The sequence below is a fragment of the Orycteropus afer genome, unplaced genomic scaffold (genome assembly GCF_000298275.1).
Source record: "Orycteropus afer afer isolate SDZICR_OR568_19922 unplaced genomic scaffold, OryAfe1.0 scaffold00129, whole genome shotgun sequence".
NCBI lineage: Eukaryota > Metazoa > Chordata > Mammalia > Tubulidentata > Orycteropodidae > Orycteropus > Orycteropus afer.
Window position 1 is genome coordinate 6828443 of NW_006921716.1, and position 11536 is coordinate 6839978.

At 41.1% G+C, this 11536-nt stretch overlaps 1 protein-coding gene across 1 annotated transcript in view; it reads left to right on the forward strand.

The window, feature by feature from the left end:
* The first annotated feature begins 10607 nt into the window (after positions 1-10607).
* The window catches only part of ZBTB10 (zinc finger and BTB domain containing 10), a 34999-nt gene continuing 34070 nt past the window's right edge, over positions 10608-11536 (forward strand). The window contains exons 1-2 of the mRNA XM_042781505.1: positions 10608-10703; positions 10773-11444. Of these exons, the coding sequence (XP_042637439.1) occupies positions 10608-10703; positions 10773-11444 (768 nt within the window). The remainder of the gene's footprint in view (positions 10704-10772; positions 11445-11536) is intronic.

An 11536-nucleotide genomic window follows, 5' to 3' on the forward strand; every position in this document is an offset into this window, starting at 1 on the left:
GTGATTTTCTTTTGGGGTCTATCCTGTTTGGGGTTCATTAGACTTCCTGAATGGATATATTCTCATCTTTCATCATATCAGGGAAGTTCTCTTCCAACAAATCTTGGACAATATTCTCAGTGGTTTTGTTTTTCTCTTCCTATTCTGGAATTCTATTGACATTTAGATTATTCCTTTTGATGGTATCCCACATGAACCTTAGACTTTCTTCATTTTGTTTTGATCTTCTTTCTGATTGATCCCTTTTCCAAGAAGTATTCAGGTATTTGTCTTCAGTCCCATTCATTCTGTCTTCCATTGCATCAGTTCTACTCCTTTGCCCTTTCAATGTGTTATCTATTTCTGACAATTTAGTATTAATTTCTTGTTTTCTACCTGTAGATTTAGAATCATTTCTAATTTTTCATTTATTTTGTCATTTTGTTCTTATATTTTCTTCCAAAATTCTTCTAGGGTTTTGTCTGTGTTATTCTTGATCTGTCTCTCAATCCTTTGAAGATACCTAAATATAATTCTTTTGAAATCTTTATGAGGGAGTTCCAATGCTGCGTCTTCCTCAGGGATGTTTTCTGGGTCTGTATCCTGCTCCCTTGTTTCAAGCAGTTTGTCTTGCTCCTTTGTGTGGACTGTGATGGTCTGTTGTCGCCTAGACATTGTGACATTGTCGTCTTTAGATCTCCGTTAAACATTTGTGAAGAGTAGCTAAGGGTGGGTCAGGCTCTTCTCAGTGGTTGTTTATTGTTGGCCTGTTGGTGGAGAAGGAGGTGGTAACTCTCACTCAGTAAGTGAAGCTGCAGGAGGTGTGGGTGTAGTTGTGTTGTATGGGGACTGCTGCTTTCTCCCACTTAGTTAGATAAAAGTAAGAACTGAAAAACCTTCAAAAAACGTAAAAGCAAATGGACAAAAAACACCTCCTGTAATCACACAGGAACAGTAATCAGAAAAAGATAAAAGGGAAAAAAACACAAAAGCAAAACAAAATAAAAAACACCACAAAATCTGGGGAGAGGGAAATAAGAGAAAAAAGGTAGTGAAGGAGAATAATGAAGAAAAAATGGGAAAAACGCAAAAAAAAAAAATGGGGTGAACCCGAGAAAGAAAAAAAAAAAAATTAGAACCAGGAACAGGGAAAAGAAACAAAGCTGAAAACTAGAACCTGGGAAGGGAAGAATAAAGAATAGTAATAGAAAGGATACAAGTAATAATAATGTTGTTGTTGTTATGTGCCGTCGAGTCGGCCCCGACTCATAGCGACCCCTCCTTGGGTTTCCTAAGCAGTAGTAGTAGTTTTAAAACAGATAAAAACAAACAAACTAAAACAAAGAAAAAAGAAAAAAAAATTGGGGCAGGGTGGTGCAGGGCACCCAGTCTCTGTCTAAGTACACAGAGTGGGATGAATTCCTGCCAGCCTAGAAGCTGGGTTGGAGTGAGCAATGGCCACACCTCCATTCACCAACAAGGTGTGGGATATTGTTGCACCTTTTCAGTCATCCACATCTGGAATGTCCTTGTGGTTCCTGGCAAGTGACGTCTGTTCTTAAGTCCCTGGAATCTGGGAGAACACTGTCGATTTCAGTATCCAAAATGGTCAAGCTGCTTGTGTACATTCAAAATGGCTGTGCCCTCTGGACAGGCAAAAGTCCATAGCTCAGCCTCCCTTCCTCTTTGCTGCTTTGCCTTCTATTTACCAGCCATCAGAGCATTCCTCCATGTGGTCCCTGGCTAGCAGGGCTGATTTTTAGGTTAATTCTTAGGTCCTACCACCACTTGGCAATATCTAAGCTGTCTGTGCATCAGATCACTGCCAGATCACAGCTCCGTATGTCTCCTTTTTTGGTATTTTCATGCAAATTCTTCTTCTAGCTGGAGTTTAGTCCACTTCTGTATCTTTCCCTTCAAGCTCAGGGGTCCCGAATTACCTGCTGTATCTGTGTTAAATGATTCCCCTTTTCTTTGTTGAAGAGGGTCTGTGCAGTCTTTCTGCCTATTTTGCCATCTTACCGGAACTCTGGAAAACCATTCTTAGGCTAAGAGAGTAGCATATGTAAAGCCCCAACTACACTTCTTTACTTTTTTAAAATGTGTTTTAGGATTTGGGTGAAAGTTTACAGAGCAAATCAGTTTTCTATTAAAAAATTCATACACATTTTGTTTCATGCCATTGATTGCAATCCCCTCAATGTATATTCATTTTCCTAAAGCTCTGGGTTAAAACATTATTTATGGTGGCTGTTTTTAAAGTGCATTTCTCTCATTATTGGCCAAGATAGCTCATCTTTACATGTTTATTAATCGCTTGCATTTCTTCTACAAATTTCTAATACATATCCTTTGCACAAGGAGCTCTGGTGGTGCTGTGGTTACAGCACTGGGCTGTTAACCAGAAGGTCAATGGTCTGAACCCACCAACCACTCTGAGGGAAAAAAGATGAGGCAGTCGGCTTTGGTAAAGATTTATAGCCTTGGACACTTTATGAGGCAGTTCTACTCTATCTTACAGAATCGCTATGAGTCCAAATTAACTTGATGGCAGTGGGTGTTTGGTTTTGGTCCTTTGCACGTTATTTCCTGAATTACATTTTTTCTTCTTCTTTTTCATGATTTGTAAGGGATTTTTGTGTATTAGTGAGATTAAGTCTTTGCCTGTTATACATCAAATGTCATTTTCCTAGTACATTTTTAAGAAAACATCGTTTCTGAAAAACCAAGTTTTATAATTTAAATTGTTAATCTTTTCCTTTAAGGTTTCTAGTTTTTTTGTGTGTGTTACTTACGAAAGTCTTTCACTCCTGTACATTATAAAAATTATATACATACACACACACACACACACACACGGAGTTCTGGTAGCATAGTGTCTAAGGAATTTGACTGCTAACCAGAAGGCTGGTGGTTCAAACCCACCAGCCACTCCTCAGCATGATGGTTGGGCAATCTACTTCCATAGTGATACCTCCTTAGAAACCCAAGGAGGGGTTGCTATGAGTCGGATCTGACTCGATGGCAGTGGGTTTGGTTTGGTTTTTCATATATGTCTGTGTGTGTATATATATATATATATATATATATATATATATATATCTCTGATTATATGATTATAAATAAATAAATATATTTATATTTGTAGAGGTTTTTTGGAGGGCAATCAGGTGATACTAATAAGACTCTAAAATGTTTATTCTCATGTTTATTCTCTTTGCCAGAACATCCCCTTTTAGAATTTATCATAAAGAAATAATATATATGAAAGTTAGTTTCAAGGATGTTCATTCACTAAGGTGCTATCTGTAAAAGCAAAAGAAATAAACCAAACAATAATAAATGCAAATAATAAATGTTGAACAATGAAAGATTGGTTGAGTAAATTATGTTAACCCACTCCTCACTTATTGACATGGTTAGGGTACAAAGACCAGGTAGTTAAGCAAAAATGAAAGATGATCACAACATAAAATGGAAGATGACTACATCATTATACAACTGCCAAATTACATGTTTACATAATATCAAATTTCATCATTACCTGCAGTGTAGTAAATTACCTGGTATGGCTTTTCTAGCCATAATTCTTTGTAAACTCCATGGTGGAATTTGCTGTGAGCAACTGAAGAGCTCCTGATTGTAAATGTTATCTGCCTGGGGTATATCTGTTGGGAGTGGCACAAAGCAATGTTCTGGGAAGTTCGCTCTCAGGTACTTAGAATTCTGATGTCATGATTGGTTAGTTTGGCCACTCTTCCAGGCTCAAAAGGAGGCCTCCTAGAGGCAGAATAGGTTTGACTGCTGGCTGAGAAGGACGTGCTGCTGAGATAAACGTGCTCCTGAGAGAAATGTGCTCCTGAGAGACACATGCTGCTGGGAAAGAGACACAAGAGACACGCATTGCTGAAAGAGTCACCGAAGACATGTACTGCTGGGAGAGAGACTGTGAGAGACTGCTGGCTGAGACACAGTGGGCTGAGACTGAGCCTTGTTTTTGAACTTGAATTGTGGCTGGTGCTTCCCTAATAAACCCTATAATTTGTGAGTCCTGTGTGGCCACTGCAGTGAATTATTGAACCCAGCAGAAAGGTGGTGAGTGCTGCAGGTGGAATGGTTGGTGTCAGGGTTGGTAAAGGGTTGGAGGGAGGCAGTATGTCTTGTCTCACAGGAATAGGCCTTGGGCTACTGATAGTGATTCTGTCTTCCTCTTGTGGGGTTATAGGAGGTCAGGAGATATGGCCTCTTTGCCCTTTGGCATTACCTAACTACCAAACCACTGAGAATCATGGCCCAGCCAAGTTCCCACATTAACTTAACCATTATAGCCAGATGTACACTGTTAATGTGCAAAATAGGTAGATTTTTCACTATTGTTGTAAATACAAAATGTCAGACAATAAGATAGTGGAGTGGGTAAGTGAGCAGTAGGGGAATCTCCACAGCCATGAAAAGGATACTAAAAAATATTAAATGATTCTAAAACATAATTATAAGCACACTTATAGTAGAATCCATCTCATAAATATAAAAAAGAAAAATTTTACCAAGGCAGAGAAGATTGTACTTACATAATAGTAGTTATGTCTGGGTAGTGGAAGTAATGGATGATCTTGTTTGTTTTTGTGTATTTTTTCCTTCTAAACATGTTTGAAAAACAGTTTAAAAATTAGTGTAGCCTGTAATTATGCAGATGTAACATTGTTAAGTGTATTGTGCTATGTTATTAGTAGCTAAGGGTGCCATACACTGAAAGATAGTACCAAATTGATAACCTTACGAGCTTTACCTCTACTTATCTAATAAACTGGAGCAAACTGGATAAACTTTTTATACTTGGGTTTTCTCATCCACTAGATAAGGATAATAATGTTGTTGTTAGTTGCCTTACAGTTGGCTCTGGCTCATGATAGAATGGTCCTGCACCATCTTGATTGTTGGTATAAGGATAATAATAACCCACTGCCATCAAGTCAATTCCAACTCTTAGCAACCCTGTAGGACAGGGTAGAACTGCCCCATAGAGTTTCTAAGGCTGTAAAACTTCATGGAAGCAGATCACTGCATCTTTCTCCTGTGGCGCAGCTAGTGGGTTCTAACCACCTACCTTTTGGTTACCAGCCCAATGCTTTAACCACAGTGCCACAAGAGCTCCTAGGATAATAATACCTATCCTGATTTAACTCACAAAGAAGTTGTGAGAACTCAATGTCTGTAATTCACTGTAAACTACATAGAAAATATAAAAATATATAAGCTTTTACTTCTACTCAACAATCATATGATTAGAAGGCAGTGATAGGTCGGTGGGAGAATCCTCGCCTTCCCTGCAAGAGGCCCAGGTTTGATTCCTGGCCTCACCTTCAGCCACCACTCATCTGTCAGTGGCAGCCTGTGCATTGTTGCGATACTAGGTTTTAGTGGCACTTCCACTCTAAGACAGACTAGGAAAAAAGGCCTGGTGATCTACTTCTGAAAAATCACCCAGTGAAAACCCTATGGATCACAACAGTCTGATCCTATTGTGCACGGGGTCACCGTAAGTCAGAGGCCAACTCAAAGGCAGCTAATAACAACAGTAATTATTACTGCTTTTTACAGTAAGAGTTGCTTTGAATAAATCTATACAATCAGTATTTATGAGTCTGGATATGTATTTGTGTATTTAGTTCATTTTAAATAGTAAGATAAATGTATATATAAGAGATGTATTAATTCAATAATTTAAAAGAATATATTTTACTTAACTAAAAAAAACCAGAAACGAAATAGAAGATAGGTCAGGTTGCTAGCCAAAACAGATTGTAAAGGAGGTATACTGAACTGTTCAACAAGCATTTACTAATTGCCTACTATCTGCCAGGCTGGAGAATGGGGTGGGGGAATAAATATAAATAATAAATGGTTCCTATCCTCAAGATATTTCACTCTGGTGGATCCCCAAAGTCTAAACCCACTGCTATCATATCATTCTGGTTCAGAGAGACCCTATAAGGACAGAGCAGAACTACCACACAAGGTTTCTAAGGCTGTCATCTTTGTGTGCGCATGTGTGTGTACATATGAGAGAGAGAGAGAGAGAGAAATTTGGGTGAAAGTTTAGACAGAAAATTCATTTTCTATACAGCAGTTCTTACACATTTTGTTTCACTACACTGACTGCAATCCCCCTAATGTACTAGCTCTCTTTCCACTTCCTCCCCATACTTACCTTTCCCTGTGTCCTTCTTTCCTGTGCATTCTTGCCCTCTGAGCTATCTCCCTAACGCAAATACTGGCCTCTGGTTTAGGATCTCCTGCACTGATCCCCTTCTGAGTGGTTGATAGTGGTAGCCAGGCACTATCTAATTCTTCTGGTCTCAGGGTCATGTAGGTTGAGGTTTGCATGGTCCATTAGTCCCTTGGACTAAACCGTTTCCATGCATCTTTGATTTTCTTCATTCTTTGTTCCAGATGAGGAGAGACCAATACATCTAGATGGCCTCTTGCAAGTTTTAAGACCCCAGTTGCAACTCACCAAATTAGGACACGTTGTTGTTGTTGTTATGTGCTGTCGAGTCGGCCCCGACTCATAGTGACCCCTCCTTGTGTTTCCGAGGCAGTATCACTACGGAAGTCGGATTGCCCAACCTTCCTTCCAAGGAGTGGCTGGTGGGTTTGAACCGCCAACCTTGTGGTTAGCAGTCAAGTGCTTTAGCCACTATGCTACCAGAGCTCCTATTAGAACAACGTTTATGTGTAGTATGTTATGCCAACTGAGCTTGATGTGCCCCATGACCATGGTCTCAAGCCCATGGTTCCAACAACTTGCTTCTTCAGAGTAGTTAGCTGCAGCTACGAAGTTACCATAACTTTTAAGGCTGTAATCTTTAAGGAAGCAGACTGCCATATCTTTCTCCCTTGGAGCGGCTGGTGGGTTTGACCCTTCAGTTAGCAGCCGATGGCTTAAGCACTGGGCCACCAGGGCTCCTTTCTGCTTTTTGGTGGATAATATATGTCACAGACAGAATGACAGAATATTGTCCCCAGAACCTGAAGAGGCAAAGCTGGTTTTTTGTTTTTGTTTTTTTAATTTTTATTGTGATTTGAGTGAAGAGGCAAAGTATTGATAGCTGGCTTCCTCTACTAAGACAGTTAAGGAAAGTCAAGTTTGAACACTGAAGATCATTTGAGTCAGCCCCATCCCAGAGTTAAGGTAGAACGGTATCAAGATGACTTATAGCAGCCTGAAGTGAAATTAGGGGACAAATTGGTTGGGGATGCCCCATTCTGCAGGGGTTCCCCTGGTAAGCTTAAGGGGGAATTCCCTTAAATATGGTAGAACCCCAACAGTAAATATAGGGGTTAGAGGGGAGAACAGATCCCTGCTTGCTAGTAGGAGTCTGAAAGGAGTAGGGGAATTCCTAAAAACTCCACTTACAAAGTAGATTCCCTTCTGTTACTCAAAGTTCCCTTGGTATAGGGTATTCTGACATATTTGTGATTACTATCCCATTGACTTTTGTTTCTCATTTGATCTTACTTCAGAGTTTAGAGGAAGGCGATTAAATATACAAATATAAATTGAGAAAAATATAAATATGCACACACTGTTTGGCTGTTAGGAATTCAGTATCCTAGGATTTAGGCCATCTGTTTGCACTCTCTGAATCTAATTAATTCATTTCAGAAGGCATGGGTGGGGGGAGTGATTATAAGAGCTTGGGTGCTAACCAAAAGGTCGCTGGTTTGAACCCACCAGCTGCTCCCTGAGAGAATGATGTGGCACTCTGCTTCTGTAAAGATTACATTCTTGGAAAACCTACAGCACAGTTTTATTCTGTCCTATAGGGTCACTATGAGTCAGAATCAACTTGATGACAATAGGCTTTTTTGTTTTGTTTTCTGGTTTGCCATTTATTTCTAAGTTTCTAAGTTTCTAAGTTTAAACATAATTCAGACAGAAGACATTGTGGATCTTACAAATATAAGGCAAAAATATTTGTCTTAGACAAATGCAGTCCTGACACGATTAACACCATTTTTGGTGAATCTGGCACTATCAGAAAGCAAAAAAATAATAATGATGTAGTGCCTAAGGTATTTGACTACTAACCAGAAGCCTGGCAGTTCAAACCCACCAGCCACTCCTCGGAAGAAGGTTGGGCAATCTACCTCCGTAGTGATATTACCTTGGAAACCCAAGGAGGGGTCGCTGTGAGTCAGATCCAACGCCACTGGGCAGTGGTTGCATTTTTAATTAGCATAAATTTGCATAGTGCTTATTACATATTATGCATAAATGAAGAAAAGAATATTTAAAGTTTCAGAAAGAAAACAGACTTTAATGTTGAAATAAAAATTCTTAAGTCCGTTTTCACATCCCATCCCATTAAGAATTTAACTTTAGTAACTTTTCCCTTTTTTCACTGGAGGTGGGGTGATACAGGGTGATAGTTAAAATACAATAATAATGTGTTCATTTGCAAAGTGTCACCAATTAAGAAAAATAACTCATTAAAGGAGAAAGCAAAATATTATTACAGTCTTGTATATATAGCATAGAAGCACATATTACATACAGTGAAGTGAGCAGAATTCTCTCATTTCTTTAGGACACAAATTAGGTCAAGGTCACAGATTCCACTGTCAAGGAGGAGTCGCTATGCATCAGTCCAACTCGACGGCACACAACATCAACAACAACAAAACTTCCATACAAACAAAACAATGCAAGACAAAAAACATCCCACAAACTATACCAACTTGAGGACTTACATCATTACTGGAAAAATGACTCAAAGTCAGTATCTTTTTGTGGCAGGTTAGTAGTAGCATTCTTTACATTACATTTACTCTATAAGGTAGTACTAATTTTTTTTTGTTTGATATACATCACTGTTCATTTACACATATACCAAAACTATAATAAATTGAGAATTGCTTTGAATAAATTTATACAATCACTAGTATTTATGAGGAGCTCTGGTGGCATTAGTGCCTTAGTGCCTAAGGCATTTGACTGCTAACCAGAAGGCTGGTGGTTCAAACCTACCAGACACATCTTGGCAGGAAGGTTGGGCAACCTACTTCCATAGTGATGTTGTTGTTGTTACGTATCATCGAGTCAGACCCGACTCATTGTCATCCCTCCTTGGGACTCCTAGGCAGTATCACTATGGAAGTAGATTGCCCAACCTTGCTTCAGAGGAGTGACTGGTGGGTATGAACTGCCAGCCTTCTGGTTAGCAGTCAAGTAACTTAGGCACAACACTACCAGAGCTCTGCCTCAGAAACCCGAGGAGGGATCTCTATGAGTTGGATCCCACTCAATGGCAGTGAGTTAGGTTAAGTTTAGTAGTATTAATGTGTCTGTATGTGCATTCCAGTATTTAGCCCATTTAAAAACATTAAGGTAAATGGCATTTCATAGTAATTTGGGAACTCTTTTATGAATTTTGAAAAGTAACCTTGGAAAACAAATCATACATTACATTATTTAAAGGCTTTGAAAGTGACAGTATTGCAATATTTTTCTTATTTTAACAGAAAAAGAAATGTCTATATATATTTAAAATTCTGAGAAGCACAAAAATTTAACATATGCTCTTTATAAAACATATATAATACTCCATTAACGATTATATATTATATGTATGTAACTACTATATATATTAGTATATTTCTATAATGTACCAAGTTAAAGTTCCTAGCAAAACTCCTCCCACTAGATATAAGTGTATAAAGAGTTAATGTATATATTTTTTCTATGTACATCTCAATATACATTATTATTAATGTAAAAATGTACACTACCATATATTTTCCCACTCAACAATGTATCTTGGACATATTTTATTATTTTTTTATTCAGCTTTAAATAAGTGTATTTCTTAAGAGTAAATAGCCCGTCCATAGTCTCAGAACATTTTTCCCAAAATGAGTTTGAGAAAACATTTAAGATTTACCTCTCATAGTAAAAAAACCAAAAAAAAAAAAAAAAACCCAAAACAACTAAATATTTTGTCATTTATTCAATTTATTAAGGAATTTTTTAATAAGGAGTATGGGGCTCTGAGTTGGAGCTTTCCCAGTTTTTTTTTAAAGTCTATCAAGATTATAATTATAGAAACTTCATTTCCAGCTCCAGCAGTCCTTCTAATTCCTCTAAATTCCTTATGTAAATTGTTAAAAAAAAATTAATTCTTTTAAGCGTACAATCTTCGGAGCCACAACATATCCGTATAAGCAGACTCCTCCCCGCTCCTGGGGAAAACCCTGTCTAATATTTATAACGTTATGACATACTGTAATACTCACAAGGTAGTTGTAGAAGTATAACACGACTGGAGTTATCTGATTGGCTGCTGGTGATGTAACACTCATGTCAATACTTCCCAGTGAACGCACGTGTTCGACCTTTTATTTAAATTTCCATTTCATCACAGCAATAAGACACTCGGGGCGGTGCATTTTCTGTGAAATGATTATTGCCTTGGGCCTGAGTTGCTGCTCGCGTACACAATGCATCAGAGGAGGAGGTGTCCATGGTTGTAACCTCCTCGCGTGAAAAGCACCGCCTGGTCCAGTCTTTGTGAAGGAACAAAATAAGTTCACTTCCTTGGGCACCGCCACCCACCCCCGACCAAATGACAAGGCTGCAGCTCAGCTCCCACCGCACAGTTATTTCCCAAGTCCCAGGTGAACTCGTGGCGAGAGAAGGAAAATGTGCGTCTCGGGCGCGGGTAGGTGCGTGTGGGCAGCGGGGAGGCGGCCAGACCCTGACACTCGCCAGCTGTTTGTCCTCCGCGTAGCCCAGCCCCGGCTGCACACGTCCACCCCCTCCCCGAGACCCCCAGCCTGCCGTCCGGCCTTTTGTCCCCCGCCCCTCGGCCGACTTCCTTCCCCGGGGCCGCACCCCCGCCCCCAGGCCAGAGGCGCGGCCCGGCCCCTTTCCCGGTCCCCTGGCGCCCCCACCCCAGCCCAGCCCAGCCCCAAGCCCAGCCCCCCTCCCCCAGCCCGGCCCCCACCCTTTCCCCCTCCAGCGGTTACTGCTACCCCGGTGCATTGTGGGCGCACGGTCCGTTGTTCATTTGCCATTCGACCTCCGCCACGGCCTGGTCGGACGGAAACGCTCCGCCGGCTTTATTGTCGGTTCGTTATGTGGCGGAGCCCAGCAGTTTAATGTGCCTCTCACCCTCAGCGCCTCGGAAGCCGGCGGCGGCGTTGGGACTCCTCCGTGCGCCAGAGGAAGGATATCTATTTTGGAGGGTCTGTGTGTGCGCGCGGCTTTAAAGAAGGGGCAGCGGAGGTTCTCCCCGCACTCGGCCTCCCAACTTCGAAGGCCCCACGCGCCCCCGGCTCGCTCCTCACCTCTCCGCCGCCCGCCCCCTTCTCCGCGCGGGACGCTGCCGGGAGCGCAGCGGGGCGGGGGTGGAGGACGAGGAGTGCGGCTGGAGGCGGCGGCCCGGCGGGCGACGGCGGACGCGTGAGGCAGTCCGGGAGCGAACGCCAACCGGCCGGGCGGGAGGGCGAGGCCGAGCCCTGCGAGACCGGAACGCCGGGGGCGGGGGCGAAG